The 24,696-nt window shown below is 42.4% G+C and overlaps 1 protein-coding gene across 4 annotated transcripts in view; it reads right to left on the bottom strand.

Moving 5' to 3' along the window:
• Window positions 1-24,696, bottom strand: part of kcnc3b (potassium voltage-gated channel, Shaw-related subfamily, member 3b) — a 45,981-nt gene that overhangs the window by 9,604 nt on the left and 11,681 nt on the right. For 2 of the 4 annotated variants that reach the window (XM_061706382.1, XM_061706384.1), the window contains exons 3-5: window positions 7,671-8,652; window positions 5,887-6,081; window positions 4,953-5,081 (exon numbers count right to left, since the gene is read on the bottom strand). In XM_061706382.1, the coding sequence (XP_061562366.1) occupies window positions 4,960-5,081; window positions 5,887-6,081; window positions 7,671-8,652 (1,299 nt within the window). In that variant the 3' untranslated portion in view covers window positions 4,953-4,959. Of the gene's footprint in view, window positions 1-4,717; window positions 5,082-5,886; window positions 6,082-7,670; window positions 8,653-24,696 lie in introns of those variants that run through there. The other 2 variants (XM_061706383.1, XM_061706385.1) reach the window with 2 other exon arrangements.

Below are 24,696 nucleotides of genomic sequence, written 5' to 3'. Positions count from 1 at the left end.
TCGTTACTTTTACTCCCTCCATCTTAAAACAGATATCTGTGCTTTCTACTTCTTACTTTGTCACAATAGGCCTGTTAGCTTCTATGCTAACAATACCAATCAGAGTTGTTTATTTGCATGAACAGATGTATTGCTTACCATTATGTTGCTTAATTATTACACCGCTGGGTACTACAGTCTCAGAACTGAGCATGTATTAAAATATCTATCAAATTTCAATTATTGCGACAGTGTCAATCAAAACGGAACATTATCACGGAATTGTTGTGTTGGGTCACAGACAGATTGAAGGTCAGGAGGTTTTCCTCCACCTTAGCAAGCATATTGCTGATTATTGTTGTGATTAACTAACTCTGGCTCAGAAAAAGTCATATTTGCAGCATATCATGATGAGGTGATATGACAATGGAGACAAGTGTTATCACTTTGAAATATGTATCATTTACACTAAAAAAAATTAAATAATAAAATACCGCATTTGGTTGGAGACTGTTAAAGTGACCCATTATAGAAACTGGCTGTTAATTAATCATTTAACATGACTACAGAGACCAATAACAACGGGTGTCTTGAAGACAACAACGTAAAAACTTATCAGTAGTACATGAGATATGTAGTTTTGCTGGCTAACTATTAAAAATAGATTGTGATATAAAAAATATAAATGTGGTATTCTTAAAAAAAAAAAAAAGAAGTCATATACACGATGAATCTGAATTTGTTGGCAAAAAGTCCTAAAGTGTTTCTTTTTTCTGCTATATTTGTGTGATTTCATTTTGAAAAGTGCTGTTAAAACTCAAATAAGAACACAGAGTCAACAAAACTGTGCAGCACAAAACCCAAGAGTTCGACCAGACAGGAAATGACACCAAAAATCAAAATATATATAACTTATCAAATCTATAGTCCTATCAAATCTACACGAAACAAACAAAAAAATACTACAAAATGAAACACCATACAAGAAACACAAAAAAAAGAGAAAGGAATCAAAGAGAAAAAAATACAAAAACAGTAACTCAAATGACACACAACTTGTACACAAATAAAGAAGCAGAGAGAAACAAAATACCAAACGGAGAGAATTAACAAAATGGAGGTTCTTGTTGGAGAAGGTTTCAATAGCAACCGTATGACCATATAAAGTTAGCCATGCACGTTTTGCATTGAAATCACAATTTCCAGATGGCCTACAATCAAAATTGAAGGAACATGTAAAGCTTATAAAAAATAAAAACTTGGCAAAGACACCTTAAGCGTTTATCTAGGAGAAGAAATCATACCTGCAACAAACAAGAAGAACTTGAAATCCCTTTTTAAAAACAGGACGATTGCTTGTAGAATTTTTTTGACTGTATTTCTGTTGCGTTTACAGTGAACCCCTGCATTTGCCATTTCAACAATGCACAGATTTTTTTGGGGGTGGGGGACCTATGAGATACGAGTCGAATTGCTCGTAACTCAAAGCAATTATATTTCAAATAATCTTTCCTCATTGAAATGGATAGGAATGTCATTAATCCGTTCCAACCTCACCAACAAAAACTAACCAACACATACAGTAATAACTTCATTAACTAGAATGCAAAGAGTTATGTCATGATTAATTCATTGCGGCTCCTTCTAGTGTGTGCAAATTGGCCACTGGGGGGCAGCATAACAGTCATGCAGACACAAACCAAGAAGCATTTCACAACTACTGAAAGTGACTAAGATGCAGTAATAGTAGTTGTTTTTCGCAGAGGATAAAGAATATATGCCTGTGAGTATTTTTATATTCTCTGTCTACATGCGTTGCTGTACCATTTGTGTTCAAAGGTGTTGCTTCAAGCATTCTAACGCCGCCACATGGATGCTATTCGTTACCTCGTCAAATGCGTTTCCCGTTATGTGTTAGCATTAAGCTAGCGGACTTTAAGGCAACGTTATGTGGTTGTTTTAAAAACACATGTGATTTTCATTTAGTTTGACAGCGAACTTCAATTAGGAGTGTCATTTCACAGCTTGAAGCCTCATTTGATATGATTTGAAAAGTTCAGCTTCAAACAATCATGTCATCAAACAGTAGTCATCCTCGTTAGTGTAGCAAACACAGGAAGTCCGTTAATCTGACTCCGCTGTTAGCAAGGGTTCACTGTACTGTACTTTTTTTTTTAAAAAAATATTATTAACTCCACGAAGACAAATAATGTTTCCAATCGGGGATGATTATCGAATTTGTTGTTATTGAATCCTGATTTGCTTTAAAGAGGGATTTATTTGCGCTTATTTTATTGTTTTACATGAGAATCATTCAAAAGTGTAGCATTGTCTGAGACCTACTGCTTACCTTGTAGCCACTTGTTTTTTCTTTTTCTTTTTCTTTCTCTACATGTCTGTGTTTCTAATCTTGGACTGTATGTGCAAAGTCTTTGAGTTACCAAGGGTAGCTTCCAGCTGTATTTCATTGCATTTCTTTCAACTTGGCAGTATAGGAAGCAAAGAGTTATGAAGCTTTGGGCTACACTTGGCACTGAAAGCTCGGCCGCACGGTCTTGGGAATAGTATTTCTGAAGCATTAAGCGCCAGCGACACCATGTTCCGTCTTCTACATGATGATGATGATGACAGCGGGAACCTGATTGATGAAGGTCATAAAGCACAAAGCTGAGGTCTTGCATTCAGTGCATTTAGCTTGTTGTCAGCGTGACGTCGTTTCCAGAAGTACTATCCCCTTTGACCTTAAATGTCTCCCCTTTACCCCAGCGACCTTGGGCCTTGGAAAATTGCACTTTTGAACAACATGATGAACTTGGATAGACTGATCGATCATACATTATATGGACAAAAATCTTTGGACACACCTCTCAATCGATTAGTTAAGCAATCGAGAGATGGACTAGATCTAAATTCTTCCAGTTTTGTTCTGAAATGTCATGAAGCGGAAGTTGTTCAACGATGTCAATTTGTATTTTTTTTTTCACTTCCTGCACACTCTTAAGCTGTGATTTTATTATTCAAAATTGTTTATGGTAAAAGTGGTATGTTTTTAGTGCAGTGGTGGTTCTAGTGGGGGGCATTGCCCCCCAAAAAAACTATGCTGGGCCACCCCACGGCCGCCCCTAGGTTTCAATCAAGCCAGCCCCAAAACTGAGAAATGTACCACCCAAGTTGTTTTGGGACTGGTATTGTTTGGTCAAGTCATCAAAACAAGAAACCTAGTAGAGACTTTTGCACAGTGCTGTATTTGTAATTGCCAGTTTTCCCGATACTTTTGTCTCTATACTGTACGTTCTTGTGAGTGTGCACATTTCTTCCATACAAATTTCTGGGCTGAATTTTGCGACTCTGTGGACGAATAAATTGTTTGTTTTGAAGGCGCAAGTATTGCAGAGTTGCTGTGTGTTTTTCCCGAGGCTGAGGCCCGTGGGGCGGGGGGGGAGTCACATCGCTAAACACATTGTAGGGGGGGGGGGAAAAAAAAAAAAGGAGTAAGAACCAAAAGTAAGCCACACACGACAACACGAACACGACACTCAGACAGCATTGAGACAGTGTGTGTGTGTAACGTGTAGGAATGAAAGTGCCCACATACACACGCGTGATATGACACAACCTGAAGGGAGAGACAACAACAACAACAGAGGCACGTCAGACAACAACAACGTGAACCGCTGTTTCCTGTTTCTTCAAGTACGCGTTTCCTTTTATTCCTCACAGGACAACTTGGTGTTTTTACGCTATTGCACTCATGACTGCAGGGGCGTAGCCGTCATTTAAAGAAGTCGTGGGGGGAGGGGCGGTGGGGACACATTTTTCAAGAGTAGCCCAACTTTTAAGTATCATCTTGCAATTAACCGAATCTCTCTACAGTAGTCAATTAACTAACCTTAGTAAGTTGCAGTAATATTAGTCGTTTTGAATATTCGCATGTGCGAATTGGTAGGATGTCTATCCACATTTGTTCAGATATTCACATGTCAATTCAAAGATCCTTTGCTTCACGGGCAATTCTCTGTTTTGTGTTTAGATTTACAGTCAACTTCAACTGGGAGTGACAATTAACAGGTTGAACGAGCACTGCCACCATCTAGCGCTCATGATTCTTTTTTTTGTTCATAACTCAAGACAAAAAAAGAGAAAAAACAAAGACATCAGCCAAGCGGCAACTCATACCTTGAAAAAAAGCTTAATTTGGGTGAAGGTAGCACTATATAATATTGTTTTTGGTAGCAAGCTTTTTGGACAAAAAAAAAACAGAAGCGAAGTGAAGAAAAATTGAACATACGAGTATTTTAGCCTGTCAAATGTGAATACTTTCTAATTGACTTCGTCCTCCATGAAAGCGAACTAATTTTCTTACCAATTTCGAGACATTCAAACACTAACCACTAAGTGTTTGGAAAGTGGACGTGTCCCCACCACCCACACCCCCCTTCCCCTCTGTCAACTACGCCCATGCATGACAGCATGCATATTTGAAGCTTTAGACATAGACGGACACATGATCACAAACCGGTGCTGTATTATGTTTAAAAAAAAAACAAACAAAACAGAATGGCCGTACTGTTTCGGTGCAGTTCATAAGGAGAGCAAAGCAGCTATGAGATTGGACTGAGGTTAGGTTTCATACGGTGAACAATACCAGCCAGCAGTGTGAGTGCACCCTAACCTCAGCTCAAGAGGCTGCACATTTGCAGAAACGGGGAGGGGGTGGGGGGGTGGGGGGGGGGGGGGGTGTTTGCATCTCGTAACCAGTGAATTCACAGACAAAACTAGTGAGTGTGTTCGTGTGATTGCAAGTGTGCATTTTGTATTCAAGTGGTGCTGTGCTGCTGCAATAGCGTGCTACATGATGAAGAGCCAGATGGGAGTTTTCATGGACACTTGAAGCCAAACCTGTAAGCTAGCGCTCTTTTACTTTTACCCTTTGTACTTATTGCTTTTATTTTGGTTTTATTTTGCATTGTTACCTCTGGTCTATGGTTTGATCCAGGAGGCGGTGGAGTTTGCATTGAGGTCCTGCTGTAACAGAGACCCTTCCATCTTATACCAATCCTCAGTCAGAGGGGAGTCTGGGCTGGGTGCCAGGGCTGCTGCCTCTAGTTTGTTGTCAACAAGGGGGGTGTTGAAAAGTTTGGAGGGAGCGTGAGGGAGTGTTCGGGTGCAGGTTGGCGGCAGCGGTGGTTTGATTGCGATGAGTGGATGGATGGATGGATGGATGGATGGAAGAAGGTGTTAGGTTGAGCACAAAGATGATGCATATGATGGTAAAAATGAAAAGGGGAAGGGAGGGTTTGGGTGGGGGTTTGATATGGCACAAAGGAGATAAGGGGATGGAATATGGGGGGCATGAATTTATCCCAGGGGGAAGGAGGAAGGGAAATGCGGAGGAAGGTTAGGGTTCGGGTAAAATGACAAAATAAAGGGCAAAATTAAAAAAGACAATAAGAGGAGGCAGGAAAGAGAGAGAGAGAGAGAGAGAGAGAGAGAGAGAGAGAGAGAAACAGAAGTGACGAGAAGAAAATTAATGCATGGTCAACTGTCTGAGTCCAGAAGACAGAGAAAGACTGTTTTATGAGCATGGATGGACGCCACAGTACGTACAAACCCAACGCACAGACACCGTGGACAGATGGAGCAGGTCAGACCAGAAACAAAGCAATCAAATCAAGGAGACGCACAGAAGCTTTCGAGGTCAGACACAAGTAATCAAACCAAGCGCTGATGACGCACGGACAACATGGATGTAAAGAGGCGCTAACAAACAACAGCAGAGCACAAGAGCTGAGTGTGCATGTGAGTATGCGATGGGAGCCAAATACTGCGTCTTCCTGGCTGAAGCATCCCTTCTAAATGTTTCCTCAATGTAAACAACATGTTTGCGTCAGCGGTTTCCGGACGTACCTTTCCGCACGTTCCCATCTGTGGCTCGGAATTCCCTGGTGTTAAGCAGGAAGCAGGCGCGGTCCTGCTGGTAGCGTTCCCGGGTCGGACCCCGCCCGATGGGGCTCCTCTCGTCCGGGCTGAGCACCTGGTCGATGGTGGGGCAGTCTTCGTTGGCCAACGCGGCCGAGGCCGCGTCACCGTTCTGCTTGGAATCTGCGCAAGGAACGGCGGTGTGGGTACGGCAACCGTGACGCTGATGCGGAAAATACATTACGCTACATTTTCTAGTACATGTCAGCAGTTTTTTTTTTTTTTTATGTTATCACACAATAATAATAAGATTATTAAATGAATCAAACAATGAAAGTACAGTAAGAGGAATATTCAGGATTATTTGTCACAGGAACTACTGAAACACTCTTCACACACAACTGAAATGCTCTTGCTCGCATAAAGGGTTAGGGTTAGAGTTACTGAAACACTGAAATTTACATTAGTGAAACACATATTACAATATTTCATATGGAAATATTTCAGCATGTGCAGTATTAAATGGCAGCATTTTAGTATGACACGTGTGAGGATTTCAGTTGTTTGTGTTTGAAAGGTAATCCTACATAATGTCCCTGACAGCTCCTCGTTGTGCCAAACCACATCTACATTTAGAATGTTAACAAACGTTTAATGCAAAGATATGTAGTAGGTTGACCTTAGAATAGCAGCTTTAAGTCCTGTGGAAGCTGGTAAACTGGATAAAGTGTCACCCAAGTGGCCGTAGTGCCGAAATAGTGAATTAGTCTGCGGAACAGTCGGGGGAGCCTAGTTGTAGTCGTGAAAAGGGGAAATCAGTCAAATGTAGACAAATCCCAACATCCTGCCTAAATAGCTAATGAATCGGGAAACGAGATTTTTTTTTTTTTTTGATGAAGTGCAGGAAGGCAGCGCAGACGAAATGTCGTAAAACTGCCGACGAGGGCAATATTTTTGAGCTCCCTGATGATCGACGTGATGCATTAAAGGTGCACAGACGTAAAAAGCAAAACGAGAGCCAAATTACCTCCCTTCATGGTTTTATTGGTGACATCACAGAGAAAATATGCCAAGTCAGCGCAATTTGAAAGGCATTAAGCCGTTTTAATAGATAATTGAGTTCACTCTCCCCCTGCCATTATATATTGTTTGTTTGCTCCAAGCTGGCAGATGGGTGCCTGAAGGCAAGCGGTTGATAATAAATTACACGAGTTCTGAAGAGCCTGCTGATTTCTCCAGGGTGGATGTAGAATCTACGATGAATCACATCTTGATGACACGCCCACCTCTTGAGTGGGCAAACGTTTGTGCTCAATGATCACAATTGATTTTGAAAATGGACAGATGGGCCGAGTGAGATTTAAAAAAAAAAAAAAAACATTACAGTTACAATGTGTATCGAGAAGATTTTACATTATTATTATTAATTATTATTTAACATTATTAATTATTTCTATTTTTGTATTGTATTTGTTAAATTTAAAAAAAAAAAGGGGGGGGGGGGAATAAAAAAGTAAAAAAACTAGCCTGACTTGAAAGCCAGTGAGTGGACCAGGGCTTCGGTCTGTCTCAGCCTCTTTAGAGCGCCTCATTGTCGCGGCGTGGAAAAACCCCAGGACGACCCAAGAACGTGCCTTGCTTTGGCAACCCCAGTTTTAACTCCTCCAACCCACATCGCCCTGTTCCCTGCCTGTTAACACGTTAGCCACGTCAGTTGCACCGGAGATCCGCAAATCGGCAGAACAGTCCGAGAAGTTAATGAAACAGCTCACCTCTGTTGATCTCTATAATTTCTTCTTGGGCGAGGGGGCAGTCGCCCCCGAGGCCTCCGGAGCCCATCACTCCACCTAGGACATTTCCCAAGAGTCTTTGCGGTGAGGCCGTAGCCATGGCCAGGGCATCCGGCTTGCAGTAGTTGGGAGAGCCCGGCTGAGGTGCTCTCGGTATGTGTTTGTTCTTCTTTTTGGGCAACTTTTGTTTGGCCATGGCCAGAGAGTAGTACATGCCGAAGTTGTTGACGATGACGGGAACGGGCATAGCGATGGTCAGCACGCCGGCCAAGGCGCACAGAGCCCCCACCAGCATCCCCGACCACGTCTCCGGGTACATATCTCCGTAGCCCAACGTGGTCATGGTCACCACGGCCCACCAGAAACCGATGGGGATATTCTTGAAGTTGGTGTGGGCGTTCGCCGCCGGGTCGTCCGGGTGCGCGCCGATTCTCTCGGCGTAGTAAATCATCGTGGCGAAGATGAGGACGCCGAGGGCTAAGAAGATGATGAGCAGGAGGAATTCGTTGGTGCTAGCACGGAGGGTGTGGCCGAGGACTCGCAGGCCCACAAAGTGACGGGTCAGCTTGAAGATTCGGAGGATGCGGACGAATCGCACGACGCGGAGGAATCCCAGGACGTCCTTGGCGGCTTTGGAGGAAAGACCGCTCAAGCCCACTTCCAGATAGAAGGGCAGGATGGCCACAAAGTCGATGATGTTGAGCGTGCTTTTGAAGAACTCGACCTTGTCGGGGCAGAAGATGACTCGCAGAAGGACCTCGATGGTGAACCAGATGACGCACACGCCCTCCACGTATGTCAGCCAGCTGTCAGTCACCACCTCGTAGACGATCTCCTCGCGCGTGACGTTGCCCACCGTCACGTTCTCGGTCTTGTTGAGGATGGTGTTGAAGGCCTCGTGCGTCTCCATGCAGAAAGTGGAGATGGAGATGAGGATGAAGAATAGGGAGCCAAACGCCACATACTGGGAGGGAACAGAGAAGAGAAACCAACGAGGAGTTAATTGCAAGTGAGGATAATTAATGAGCCCTGCTGCAAAGAGCGAAAAAGAACACATTGAAAAATGTTTAGACAGTGGTGCCTTTAGATATGAGTTTCATTCATAGTGCGACCAGGCTCTTATCTCAAATCGTCTGTTCGCATTGAAATGAATGGAAATACCAATAACCAACTACTTTCCTATTATCCAGGACTTTGGCGCCATCTTGTGGCATCTTAGCTTTACTGAAAGACTACAAAAATGGTGCCAAAAGCCCTAAACGGAGGGCGGTGAATTTTTCAGTGACTAACGGGACGATAGGTTCCCTTTGCTAAATATCATAATACAATCATCATGATTTTTCTCATCTTTACACAGTTTATATTACACACATTGTACCCTGTAGATAGTGGGCTGTCTCAGTTCACTTGACGTCTGCATATATTGCATTCAACTCTAAACTTGTCCAGGAGATAAGTCAAATCTCTGGACTTTAATTTAATTAGATCGCAGGTGTTGCCTGAGTTAGGGTGTCCGGGTGGAGTTTATGAAACAGGATAAGAAATTAGAGAGCGAGAGAGAAAAGAGGTAGAATAACTCCTAATCTTACTATATGTATTATTGTTCAGAACATTTTCAAGTAAAAACACATTAAGTCCATAAACTATAGACACACATGTTTAATGGAGTGAAATGTAAAAGATGCTACGTTGTTTGACTGCATTTCCCCCACCGTGTTTTATTAGCACAGTTGAACCCCTATAAAGATCTTTTCCCTCCCAGAGAGTTTTTTTTTTTTCTCCCCAAGCATGGAGACTTCCCCCATTACTCATGAAGGCAGTTTTCTGTGTAAACTGCGAGTGCACGTTTTATTCTATGTACTGAAGCAATTGTCAATGAATCAATTCCATTGTGTGCGCGATTACCGCGCAATCTTTCCCTGGTGCAGTCCGTTCCAGCGGGGCCGCAGTGTGTATTTATAGACGCAGTATACTTTGTGCTTCATCAAATAAATAATAAAACACAGACATGGCCCAAAGAGCAAAAAGAGAAAGGTAATTCATACTTGAGTGGAGCCCATATATATAAGGGGCCTGAGTGCCCTTAGTGTATTGTGCGTGCCACTGTGTATTTTTGACAATGTGCACTTATGTAACATCCAAAGCAAACTTCCTTCAAAGAGACATAAGCGATTTCAATTGTATTACTAGAAAAGCTAATAGACATTTATCTATAGAACACATGAGCTAACGTTCAGACCCCCCAAAAAAAGAGGCGACACGCCAGGAGAGTCGGTAGATGTCCGGTAAGCGTGGCCTGCAGGGGCGTGTGGAGGAGTCCATTATAGAGGCAGCAAAAGGGCTGCATTCATGCACACATTAGTTCAAGTACACCACAATACTCCACTTCTGTAACCCAAAGAATTCTGCTTCCTTTTCCCTCTCCATCTCTTTCCTGTACCTCTTTTCTCCTCTGCTATGTCTGACCTACTTTCTCATATTGCTGCAATGCTCTCCCCCTCTATCGCCCAAATACGCACGCGTGCACACACACGCACACACACAGCTTCTCAATCACCCTCCTCCTACCACTACCCGCATGCCGGTGTGTCTCGGGGAAGCAAGATAGCACCAGCGGGACCTGCTCATTACGCTTCCTCATTGGCTGGGAATTGCACACGTACAAATGTGGGCAAGCAGAAGGAAACGAATAAGGAGTATTAACCTGAAGTGCTATACTCTTATTTCTTATAATGGCGTGTGTGATGTAAACCGTACTGCCGCGTATCATCTTGGCACAAATAGCACAAGAAATTGTATTAAATCGTCCTCTTTGCCCCACTTCTGCAACTTTTTGGGTCCGAAAAGAGAGTTCCCCAAACTTTGTAGAGCCACGGTACATATTTCACGTTAGAAAAACAAAAACTTATATATCGTCGCTGTCGGGCGGTATGCCCGAATATGGTCAATTTCATTTCATTTACTTCATTAGTCATACATTCTTTTAACAAATCAACACTGTTGGTGTGTCCCCATATTGTCTGTTGTTTTTATGCATTACTGACTGGTTCAACGTGTTGAAAATAGCTTGAGAACAAATGTATTAACTCTCCTGAACGCTCAGCTGTCTGAGAAAAGACAAATGCGCCTCTTCCCTCGCTCTGCGGATGCCGAGCGGCATTATGTCGCCTCAAGATTGAAAGTCGGATGTTTTTATAGTGTGAAAAGTTGGGATAGAAAAATTTGCAGAAGCCCGGTGTGTTGAGAGAGAGAAAAAAAAATGCTTCAGTGTAGAAGGAACTGGTCAGCCACGAAGTTAGACGCGTGCAGATTGATTTCCGCCTATTGAACTGGTTTGTCAGCTCATCGTTTTATTTATTGCATCACTTGCGGCTCTAAGGCATTTGAGAAAAAGTTCTGGGGCAAGATGTAGTCGTTTGTTTTTGTGATGTACTAAAGGCAGCAATATAACTTATAATACCAACATTAATAATGCAGTATTTTTTGTTTTTTTTTCCTGAGAAGTAGTGATTTTGGAGATGCCAGGATTCCGCTCAACACCCATGGCACAGTATATATTGTATCTCACAAAAGTGAGTACACCCATTACATCTTTTAGAAATATGTGATTATATCTTTTCATGGGACAACGCTTTGCTACAGTGTCAAGTACAGTCTACAGTTTATGTAACAATGTAAATTCACTGTTAAGTGAGTCCACCCCTAAGTGAAAATGTCAAGAGGTGTCACTCAACGTCACTGGCATAGATAGGTAGATGAACAAAGATACATTATTTGTAGTCAATAAATAATAATTTCAGGACCAATTAAGTGATCATTTCCCATGGCAACACTGATGATCTCTCACAGTCACAGTGATTAGGAATTGCTGAACTTCTTATAAAAAAATAAAATTTAAAAAAAAACTCCAGACAGGATTTTTTAATAATCTGAGACTTCACTTTCTTTTCTTTTACTGCCCATTCTTTATGAAATAATTTCAAGTATCTCTGTACTGCAACTTTAGTCATCATGAATTCCAAGTCCCACCTTCCTGCACAGTCTGACTGTGTCGTCTTGCCCAGATTTGTAGTTGTTGTTGTGGTAGTAGTTGTAGTTGACTCAGTCATTGGTCAGTGTTACAAAGTAAATCCAAATTTAGTAGAAAATTGCACAAAAAGTTAAGCAGTTGAGCTGCAATGTGAGCGTTATTGCGTTTGAATAAACTCTTACTGCAACGCCACCACGAATGCTATTAATATACAGTAAAATAAAACAAAGCCTTTTCAAGTAACGCCCAAAATAACACAGCTTTCTGCTAATTACAGAGCATTACTTTTTGTACCAAATCCCACCGAATTCTCAGGAGAGCAGGCTCAACGCGCGCACAAAGGAGAAAAACTGCGGCCAAGCTACAGTAACACACAAAAGAGAACATAGTGGCAAGGCTACAGTAGCGTCATCTACAGTATGTAGGCTACGCAGGTGGAGGCACAGGAGGGGGTGGACAGGTGGGAGGGAGACCAGACGATGCTCGCGTGGAGATGCATGAAGGAGAAAGTTGAAAGTTATGAAATGTAGATGAAGCCAACATTTTAAGTTGACCGCACTTTGTATGTTAACTGTTCCTAGGGCTTGTTTAACCAGATAATTTATTTATTTTTTGCGATATGTGCTGAACTCTGTTGTTAGCCGAGGAGCCACTGTGTGGTTTTTGTCATCTGACATGTTTGCTCAGGCCATGTGGATTGACACGAATGAAGTTTATAAGACCAACCAAACAATATCCAACTGAGATATATGAGCTCCATATGAGATCTTAACATCGGAAAAAGTCACCTATCCCACATGCATTCAAAAGATCGTGCCACAGCTGCTTTGATGAACATCACCGTTTCCTAATGATTTTATTTATTTATTTTTTTGAGCAAAGAGGAGTAGAAAATTCGATGCGTTGCTTTTGATCTAATTTGAACAGCGCAGCATGAATACACTGTAGCAAGCCAAAATGGCGTACACGGGTTTCCTTTTTTACATCATGCTGGGAAAATGCAAAGCAACATCAGTCATTTATTATATTTATGTACAGCTCTGAAAAAAAAAATTGAAACTAAACCACTACAAAATGAAAATATTTTTGTTAATTTTGCAGTGGTTTGGTTTAATTTTTTTTTTTTTTGGTATTTAAACTTACTTACTGCAATATAATAAACATGGGGTAAATTCAGTTGATTCGACAAGATTTGGAAAGGCATACTCCTGTCTATATCATTTCCCACAGTTGACAGTACATGTCAGAGCACAAACCAAGCATGAAACCAAAGGAACAGTCCGTAAACCTCCGTGACAGGCACAGATCTAGGGAAGGGTACCTAAACTGCCCAAAGATAGCTGTGCCACGCTTGGGGCATCATATTCAATAAAACCTGAGGCTATAATTGCTGTCAAAGGTGTATCAACAAAGTACAGTGATCTCCGCTACCCTCGGGCAGGAGGCTACGGAGCACCCGATGCAGGACCACATCAGCCCCCATAAACAAACGATCACACAAGAACACCAGAATCACAAACCAGCCACTACTGTGCTACATTAAAAGGACAAAACATTAAAAAAAACATTAACATTAAAAACATATGCAGTTCAACAACCACTGGTAGAAACGGACTTGAATGTGATTACATTGCGCACATATACGAAACGTTGCAGCCGGCGAGTGGACGAAACCCACCCGCGTGCACGCATGCAGGTGTTTGTGGCTTCGAGCTCACGTAGGCGACCGACACGAGTCGTCTCCTGGACAAAACTCAGAACGCGAGCGAGACAAAACGACGGTCGAGCGGACACCGCGCACACACAAGCGCACGCACACATTGAAGTGCCGCATTGAAAAGAAAGAGCTGGACGACGGCGATAAAAAGGAGGAGTTGCAATCTGTCATACTTATTTATCTCCCCCCCACCGTGTGCATCCCCGCTGTGAACGTACGATGCGGTGGTGCACCGTAATACAGGCGAGGTGAAGCCTATAATGCGCTCGATTCTCTATAGTAAAGCCCAGCGCGTGCGACACCTGCAGCCAGAATGACCTTCAAGGCCCGATGGAGTCTCCCTCGCTCGCCAGACTCTCAAATTAGATTCAGAGAGATCATCAACATAAATTGAAAAGGGTGAGAGTCAGAGAGAGGAAAAAGAGAGAGAGTGAAGAGGAAGGGCATGGAGCGTCGATTGTGTTGGGACGGCGGAAGTGAAAGAATGGAGGGGAAGGGGACGGAGAAAGAAGACAATGGCGTGCTCCTCGCAATGAGGAGAGAGGACAACAAACGGGAGGTGTTGGAGAGGCCGGGGGGTATGCGATATATCCGCGTCGAGATGGTCGCCGCTGATTTGTGCGGTGCACCACGCTCGTTCTTAACGGGACCCTTGTGGTGTTGTGTTTACTGCGGCACCATCCAGAAGAGCTTTATCATTACAGTATTACACACGTCACCGCAAGCCCCCCCGCCCCCCCCCCACCCCACCAATCACCATCCCCTGCCTGGCTCTCGGTCGCCATAGCAACCGCTGCGTTAGCCTCTGCATTGGAAGATTGAAGATTAGGTATTTTCTTGCAAGAAGGACCAAAAAAAACAACACCACAAAAGCAGCGTACACAGTGTTTGTTTCAAGACTACTTCCATGAGCTTTTAAAAGCATTTACACTTTTTAAAGTCACGCGCCACCATCTTCTAAAAACACACCATCTTTGTGTGACGTGGGCAATCATCCAATTTCATTGAATTGCTCTGAAAATGATTCACAACAAATAATGTGTCTTTGTTGAACTATCTCTGCCGGCGACATATAGTGACGGGCAGTCAACAATTTACTGCTCTTCCGCTAGATGTCTGCCTGACTTTGACATCCTCTGATTTAGTCCAACAGGAACGGTCCTCCAACCACAAACATACACAAAAATACTCCAACATAAAAACTACCTGGTAAGAAGACATATCGTGAATGAGGCGTGACAAATGAACATTTAGACGATGTGTAATGGCGAGCGTTCACACCTTACGGTGGACGATGACGGGATGATTCCTCAATTATTTCGGGGGCGAACGGCGCCATCCATCGCTCGGAAACTCTCAATGTAGCGGCTCAGATTGCGGCTCGAGTGTAACCTTGGGGTGGGTTATCATCATCATATCATCATCATCATCATCATCGGCTGGTGTATCCCAGTATAGCACATGCAGAAGACTACAGTAAACTCAAGAGGAGATTACAAAATAAAAGTAAAATGTCAACAACAACAAAAAGACGGGTTCCTTGAGGACGTATAGCGTGCCGAGTGGACGAGCAGTGAACCTGAGAAAAGTGCACTGAATTCATCTCCTCCCCACACATTTTCAATTATGAATGATGTCTGTGGCTTTAACTCATTTATAACTCCCAATTGTAACACTTCCTCATGTGAGTATGAACTGGTAAGGTTCGTAAAATACTGCCGGGCCAAATTCAATTAATGCTGCATTTGAGAATGCTGGGAAGTTGGAAAGACCTCAAAACATTCCCTTCAAACATGAACACAAAAGACAAACATTGCTATTGACCATGATGGGCCAGTATAAGCTGAGTTTTTGAATAATTGTACATTCATGTGAGTAGTCCTGTTGACTGGCAAAACAGTTAAGGGCCTAGCTCACCTCCCAACTAAAGAAAGTTCTGAATTCCCAGTTTTCGTGAAGGGAGCATTCACCCAAGCAATATCTATCGCATTCAACTCAAATTAGATTGCGCTTAGTTTGTTGGAATGATATTGCTGACAGATTGTGTTGGCACTGGCGTTTCCCCTTTCCCCTAATCACCACAGTCAGCCAAGATCGCTTTGCCTTACGTCTACAGTTTGTTTGTACACAAAATCACAGAATGCACCCGGATAGTGTGAGAGACACAATATATTATATATTAGGTGCTGGTGTCTCACGGTACGAAAACAGATGTTACAACACCGAAGAAATGATACTTTGCTACAAAGTAGTCAATGTACAGCTCGTATAAAAGTGTAAATTTACTGTCCCCTCAAAAGAACTCAACTCGAAGCCATTAATGTCTAGACCGCTGGCAACAAAAGTGAGTGAACCCCTAAGTGAAAATGCCAGAATTGCACCCAAAGTGTCCGTATTTGTTGTAGCCACCATTATTTTCTAGCACTGCCTTAAGCTTCACAGGTTGCCACTGGAATCCACATGTAAACCGTTTTACAAAACGGCGCACTCAATATATAGAGCACTAGATTATGGATAGGGTCTGATTCACTTGCTCATATTTCTGGAAAGATAGGACTCGTTACAAAGTAATATAATGGTAAATTATTCTCCGTTACTCTCAATGTCTAAATTTGATGAGGGGAAAAAAAATTCAGCTGATATCCAAACACTGCTACCTGCTATATTGAAATCACAACAACACATTTTTAGAGATTTCCTGAATGACTCAACTGCTTAACACGCACGCCCGTGTATAACGTCACAGTCTTATCAGTGCTGCAGTATTCACAAGCCCCCTCCTCCCTCCATTGCATTTACACTGCAGTCCTGTCAAACATTCGTGAGGAGGACAAACAAATAGTAACAATGAGCTGCATGTGTCCTTTCCCTCTGTCATCTGCTTTGCATTCAGCACATATTACTGCAGCACATTATGTGCACTTGTCCTTGCGACGCAGACACTCACCCCCCCCCCCCCCGCCCCCCCTCTCCCCCACTTTGTGAGCCAATCCCTCCTTCTCTTTTTTAGCGCCATCTCTCGCTCTGCTCTGCGCCCGTCCGTCATCATGTCCGACACACACCAGGTGAGTTTGGTTATGACATCTTCACAAGCCTTTTTTTTTTTTTTTTTTTGGTCCTGTCTTTGTCTGTAATCTGTCTGATAGCGCAGTAAAACACATATAATAAATATACTGTTGCTGCAGAATGTGACTACTGTCTTTCAAGTTTCAATATTTGTTTTTTATACACTGTACATACAGGGTGTATTACAGTATAGTTCGTCATTACTGCTACATCATTGTATATCACTGTCTACTTATCAATAGTCTTGGTCAAAATTATACAACCATCGGTGTTAAATCTACCGGTATCTTAAATTACGAGTGGGATTTTGGATGCTAGGGAGATGTTGTAGCTAATCTAAAATGTGTTTCTTCCTAAAATTTTGGCTCAAAAATAAAATTAAAGTCGGAAACGTCATAGATTTGTGCACCACTGTAATTGGTGTCAAGGAAGTACGAGTGGGATTTTGGATGCTAGGGAGATGTTGTAGCTAATCTAAAATGTGTTTCTTCCTAAAATTTTGGCTCAAAAATAAAATTAAAGTCGGAAACGCCATAGATTTGTGCACCACTGTAATTGGTGTCAAGGAAGTACTGTATGCTGACGCGATCCATCTAGACTGCGAGATGAAGATCTTTGCATGTTGGGGAGGAGCTAAGTTTAGCCTGGGTTGTTAGCAGAGGTTACAGAGCGCGTTCACTGCCTCTGTATGTTTTTGCTGGCGGTTTGCTTTCAAAATCCGTCTGTAAGCCATTTAGTGTAATTTTAAGGATAATGTTGTATAACGTTGTAGTCACAATAACCGAACGTGCATGTTCGGTTAATTGTAGACAATGACCCTAATGAGGATAAGCGCTATCGACAGTAAGGAGTAAGTAAGTAAGGAGTAGAAAGTACGGATCAATTTTCAAATGTAGGGAGAGCAAGTAAAACATCCCAAAAATAAATACTCAAGTAAAGTATAGCTACTTGAACAATAGATTAAAGTACAGTTTTAGAAGTATTGGTACTTCCCACCACTTCCCGCTCATCTCTGCGCAAGCTCGACACTTTAGCGCTGACCGTGCACTTAATGATTCCCAAACGGGGCGAGTTAAGCCTGACATCGCCACTGATAACCGCGAGATTGGATGCAGGTCGGCGCGGTGAGTCATTGGTGCGCGCACGCCGCACGCGCAACCGCTTGGACGGCAGGCGCAATCGAGAGGAAGCAGATGGCCACGCGGGAACGCGGCCAATCGAAGTTTTTCCTCGTTGAATCACACAATCTTCAAGCATGTTTTGCCACTTGTACTACAGTACAAAATGGCCAACTAACTCCGTTTGAGTTTTGACTTGGAGTGACATTATATCACAATTTATTATGTACATTAGTTTTTTTGTTGTTTTTTTAGGCAAAACAAATACCTTTATAAATCAGGAGAGAGCAATCATTAACGATTCTATAAAATACAATCACCGGCCACAAAATTAGGGACACCTGCACAGTGCGATACACAGTCTCACAGTTTCATATAGCGACAAACAAAGTGAAAAATGGATTATTATTTAAATGATTGTTGATGACGTTTTCAGCGTTGTTGAATTGCACTGCACCATACTGAGAGCTGTTTCTAAGTTTCTATTGTTAAATATTGTTAAACGTGTAGTGCTCTGATCGTGTCAAGGCAGAATTTTCAAATGCGAATGATGCAGATCCAGTTTATATTGTTATTCATTAGCAGATGTACCTAATGAAATGTCTGTAGAGAGTACAACGCATTACCCCCACCCCCAACCCCCCTATTTGCGTATTGGACATATACAGAAAACAAAACAATTAACAGAAGATAAACCTGCGAAAAATGGAAAACAAAACAAAGCAAGAACAAAACAAGGAAATAATAACACATCTGTTTTATATTTGTTCTTGTTTTAGATGTTTTTTTTTAATAAATATCCCTGTTCCTCTCAGATTATAAAAACGTTCTCTTATCTCGAACAGCCTCTGAGTAGTGTGGGGAAGTAAATTGTTGTGTATTTTATACATAAACCGCGCCATTTTAAATTCAACTAAGTCGTAGAATTTGAGTGTATTTAAGTTGATATGCAGTCGATTGGTTGGTTTTATGTAGCCGGATCGATTAATAATTCTGATTGGATTTTTTTTGGAGTAGATTGAAGACTGAGTACATGGATGAACAATCATCAGATCGGATAATTGTAGCATTTGTTGAGCAGTTAATTTAAAACTAAAAGTCGAACAAACATGATTATCTGGGGAGTGGGTTAAAAGACTTTTAGTTGGTAAACGGGCATGCATGTGTGCGTGGGTGTGCGTGAGGGCGCTCCTCACGAGTTACACGGGGAGGCGTGTCGAATGCGGTGATTTATCCGTGCGCCGTAAACGCGAGCCCTCAGCGGAATGCTTTATGGGCTGCTCCGCTTCCATAGTACGGGGCCAATGCGGAAAGGTGAGTGTACTGAGAAGGATGGATGCCCGCTCGGGTGTTTGAAAGGGTCAAAAGTGATATGCATAATGGAAGTGGATAAATGTGTGTTGTGCCACTTCAAGTCCTTTAGTTACACTGTAGCCTGCATATTCCACATGAATAATTCATGAACGCCACCATGGAACCAAATTTAGGTTTGGTTGACATACTTTAGTGTAGCAGTCAATGCACATAGTCTCTAGTTGGAAAGTTTTTTTGGTTGTTTTTTTTTTTTTACCAGATTGCGTCCCTTACACCAAACATCAGTCAAGCATAACCCTAAATACAATAGGAATTTATTTTATTTTTATTTTTTTTTAAGTGATAAGGTTTTCAGAAATTCATATTTTTTGGTAGGAAAGAAGTTTTATTTATTTTTTGGAAAAAAAACCAAGACATATTTTGTCGGGGTAGACATTTTGCCATCTTATGAGAATAAAGTTGGATTTTGTGTTAGCATTAAGTTAAACAGGCTTTACAAAGGCGGCACGGTGGACGACTGATTAGAGCGTCAGCCTCACAGTTCTGGGGACCCGGGTTCAATCCCCGGCCCCGCCTGTGTGGAGTTTGCATGTTCTCCCCGTGCCTGCGTGGGTTTTCTCCGGGCACTCCGGTTTCCTCCCATATCCCAAAAACATGCACGAATTGGAGACTCTAAATTGCCCGTAGGTGTGACTGTGACTGTGACTGTGAGTGCGAATGGTTGTCTGTTTGTATGTGTCCTGCGATTGGTTGGGAACCAGTTCAGGGTGTACCCCGCCTCCTGCCCGATGACAGCTGGGACAGGCTCCAGCACGCCCGCGACCCTAGTGAGGAAAAGCGGCTCAGAAAATGGATGGATGTGACTTTACAAAGGCAAACGGCTACGTGGTTGTTTTAAATACACGACATGCAATTTTTTTTTAGTTTAATAATAAACTTCAACTGGGAGTGGTAATAAATAGCTTGAAACCTGTTTTTGGAAGAAATGTTCGCTGTCTGCCAAACTGCTGCTTGCTGTGAAGTGAGCTGAGCTCAGTGGCACCACGCAGCGGCGTATCTCAATTTTTTCCTCGTAAGTCAAACCAAAAGACAGCTCGTATCTTGGAAAACCTCGGAATTAGGGTCAGTTGTATCTCAAGGCAACACTGTATTCAAGTCAGTTTAACCACAAGTGAGTTTGAAAAATACAACTTTATTCTCGTATTATTACACGTTTTATTCTGGAAATGACGCCTTTATGTGTTCGTGAAAAATATCTATATTTCCTTTCTTTTGAATGACTTTGACGTGACAATCATATCACAGCTTTTAATTGCTAAATTAGGGCGGAGTTATTGGTTTACGCGCCAGTATGCATCTTTTGAGAGGATCCAAAATAATGAATTGCAAATGATTTTGCTGACCCCCCACAGCTACGGCTCGCAGACCCCAGTTTGTGCTCCGCAGATTTAGAGAACCGCAACTCCCACCACTGTAATCAACTGTAGCTTCTCCAAGTCCCAAGAAGATGGTCCTAATTAACTGGAAGCAGGAGGCTGAGTCAGCACTTAACCAGCAAGACTAAATTGATCTCGGTGCAGAGGAGGAGAGGAGGAAAGTACATAAAGATGACACGAGCAGAATTTGGAGTGATGGCGAGACGTGCAGTTTCTGTCTGAAAACTACTGTGATACTTTGGCGCTTCCCCCCCCCCTCACCAGCTACGTGACCGCAATAACTCAGTCCATGCAGCATTCCAGTCATGTCAACACTTTAGACCCGGGGTTCTCAAACCTTTCACATAAAATCACACCTTAAAAAAAAATGTACTGTAATGACCATCATTAAAATACAGTAGTGTAGTAGGCCTATGTGCTCTTTTAAAAAAATTAATGTGACGGAGGTGAAATTCCTACAACGTGCATTTAATATTATTGTAAGCCATCATAACATCGTGCACAGTTTGAACTTTAACACTGCGCTTAAATATAGGAATATGAATAAACAATTTAATAATGATTTAATTAAATTGTATTGCACATAAATGTGAAATAAAAAATGTAACCTGAATAAGGGTTTAAAAACAAACGATTCTTAAAAATTAATACCACACTTTGATAAGCATTGCTTTAAACTATTAAACAAATGTTGTATGAAAGAACATTTACAGAAATTTGAGTCAGGACCCAAAATATTTTTAGCAAATAGTGTTGTTGCAATTTAAAAGGGTCATTTCTAATTTTGGTTTTGGTCTCAAAAAGTTTGATTGATTGATAATAATAATAATAATAATAATAATAATATGATTTTACACCAAAATGAACAGACTTTACTGTGATTACCTACTTAAAAATGAACTTTTCGGGTTACTTTTGTATTTATTAGTCGTCAATGTAGTAGTAGTACTAGTAGTCGTAATGTTGAGTTAACATTACATATTAGTATTATGTATTATAATTAATATTAGGTACAGTCATGCTCATCACAGGAAAAAGGAGACATTAGCAAGCAGAGGTGGCAGGATGGGGGGGCTGGGGAGCCCCCAACCCACTTTTTACTCAAACACCACCTCTGTTACCAAGTAATACAATTTAAGTTGTTGCACGTTTCCTACTAAATTATCCATCATTGCTGTCCCGTCAAAAGCATGTACCTCAAAATTGTGATTTTGTTTTTTGTTTGTTTTTGCTGAAACTCAAGCAAATGTAATCTTCTGTGATGAATGTGAAGAACGGCGACTTTGTATTGATTTAGTATCTGAGCTTGTCTTACACGCTAAAACAAAGTAATCATTTTGCCAGCCGAGACAGAAATGAAAGCTTCTTTTTTTCCCTTCCCTTTTGCTATGTTCACAAGTGGCCCACAGGGAGACGAGCACGTGTGGGGGTGGGAAGTCGGCTTCTCAGCCGGGGTTTTCCAACAGGTACGGCTGGGAAGCGCAAATACAAGCAGAGTACCCAGTGTTGAATTCCACAACGCTTGAGTGCATTTCCACGAGCGAGCGAGCGAGAGAGAGAGAGAGAGAGCAATGTTTGAAGAGGGATCATGCGTTTTAGGTTCATAAGAGCTGTTTACCTGCGGTGCACGCGTAGATCCACAAAGCAATAAAGATCACACAATGTTTATCCCATTCACAGAAAGTTCAAATATATGAAACCACAACGAACATTTCAAACAACGCTAAAATATATAATTGGGAAGAAAATTTGATTAGAATTTTGTCAACTGTGTATACATTGAACCGTGTTTATTATTAACACAAAACCTTTTTATAGTTTTAAAACCGACCGACCGGACTAATGTTACTGCGACTTCAAGCGCAGACATGCCTAACCTCAGCTAACGACACCTAACTACACTCTCATTCGCTGATGTACACGTCACCCATGTTGTATGTATGCCTGCATTACACAGTTTCTCAGTATGGAATAAAATGTATGTTGTAAATACTTTTTTACATTAATTTCATACAAAACAACATTATTACTTTTATTCATCCATCCATCCATCCATTTTCTGAGCCGCTTCTCCTCACAAGGGTCGCGGGCGTGCTGGAGCCTATGCCAGCGATCTTCGGCCAGGAGGCGGGGTACACCCTGAACTGGTCGGCAGCCAATCGCAGGGCACACATAAACAAACAACCATTCGCACTCACATGCACACCTACGGGCAATTTAGAGTTGTCAATCAACCTACCATGCATGTTTTTTGGGATGTGGGAGGGAAACCGGAGTGCCCCGAGAAAACCCACGCAGGCACGGGGAGAACATGCAAACTCCACACAGGCGGGGCCGGGGATTGAACCCCGGTCCTCAGAACTGTGAGGCAGACGCTCTAACCGGTCGTCCACCGTGCCGCCTACTTTTATTCGATAAAACAAATTGATTTGACTCTTATTGAATATAATTAAAAACCTGGTCCATGTTTATGCTTGATAACGATGCGATCTTTTGAACATTGTAATACCTTGCATGTCCATCCCTCGTTAACATGGAAACATTTAAAAGTACAGCTGGACGTATTTAAACTCTCTCCCCTCAAACCGTGTTGACAGAATCCTCTCCAAGGTGATCTTGCCTTTCCCCTTGTCTTGCTGTTCACCTGCCAATGCATCTTTTTGTTTTTTTTTTGTTTCTGTCCACCACAGTGGTTTTCTATCAGGGGACAGACAGCGCGTCCGAGCGGAGGCGGTCGGGGGGTCGAATTTGTGTTTATGGCAGCAATGTGCGCTCCGACACAGCACAATACAAATAGGGACGCAAAGCATTGCGGTGCTCGTTGTGACCTTCAGAGGGGATCTAGTGTTGCTCCTCAAAAGTAAGCTACAAGTTTATATAAAACTGACTTGCCAAATGCCGAGCTGACTGCAGCCGCTCGATTATTTTGCTCTCGTGTTTTGCATTCTCGTTTGAGCTCCGAAGGTCAAATAATACAATGCGTGGATTGTTAGGCTCATATGATGAAAGATTTCTTCCCTCACCACTCGCAGTACGACGGGGCCTCCTCCATCATCGTTTGTAGACAACATTTTCTTCCAGATGTGTCCGATATATTTGGTTGGGTTGAGTTCCGTTTTCCCTTCCAAGCAATTTACCTCAACACCTTTTTTCGACTAACACTTCAACGCATTCAAACTAAAAGACTCTCAATCACTTGGTCAAATGGAATGTTTACTGGTGGTGCCATCGGAGCGATTGTGATCTGGAAGAAGTCACTTTATTTTGCTTTCTCAAGTCTCGTATTAGACAAGAAACCGCATTTGATAACTTATTCAGTCAGAATAGACCCAACATGTGTCACGATCAAACTGAAAAGCAAAGTTTTGTTTGTAGTTTAATCGAAATATAATGACAAAAAAGTTTGTTTTTTCCCCCTTCTTACTGGATGAACATTATCATCCTCTTCTCGGTTTAGCAACTAAATCTCTAGTTAAGATTACTGACCAAAATGTCAACAATACATGATCCATCCATTTTCTGTACCGCTTATCCTCACTTGGGTAACAAATTTACTACCTTTGACCAATTTGTAATTTTATTAGCATTTGTTGCCACTGGTTTACTTTCAAAACAGCAAAACTGCATCAAGTGGGCTAATGTATGGAAACCAGGGAGTGGAATAATAAGGGCATCAAATGCAAATGGGACTGTACAGTACAACAGCTCCTTGAAGAGAAACGTGGATGCATGTTGCAGTCCTGCAAAAAAAGCAGCTGCTGCTTGAGAGGTGATGTGAATGTCTAACACACGCACACAAAAAGAATATAATCAATGAAATATCAATCGATAAGCTGGCAGACAGTCAGGGGAGCCGAACTCGGGGGGAGACTGGATGGCTCCGAGCCTTCAAAGATAATCGAAGATGCAAAGACGAGCCCCCACCCCCCCGACATCAAGCGTGCCGCGTCCTCCCTTGTTTCGCTCCTCTTCCTACCTCACGAGCTCTCCCACCTTTCACTCCATTTTCCCACCATGTCCCTCAGTTTCCGCTCTCTCACCGCTTCTCCATTTCCCTCTCGCTCTGCCTATCTGCTCCCACCCCCCCACCCACCACCAGCAACACCACCAGCACCCGCTGCACCTCTTTTCTCTTTCTCCACTGCTCCCCCCTCCTCTCTCCAGCGTCTACTGCAGCAGAAAAGCCAGCATAGATACCAGCACCAGCGTGTGTGCGCGCGCGTATACGTGCTGCTACAGTGAATCCACGCGAAAGACGACGATAAAACACAGGATGAAAATGAAGGAGCGGATGGGGACTCAAACGAAGACATTGATTTGTTTGATT

Source organism: Phycodurus eques, chromosome 19 (assembly GCF_024500275.1).
Source record: "Phycodurus eques isolate BA_2022a chromosome 19, UOR_Pequ_1.1, whole genome shotgun sequence".
In the NCBI taxonomy this organism is placed as follows: Eukaryota; Metazoa; Chordata; class Actinopteri; order Syngnathiformes; family Syngnathidae; genus Phycodurus; species Phycodurus eques.
This window is presented reverse-complemented; position numbering and strand designations above follow the sequence as displayed.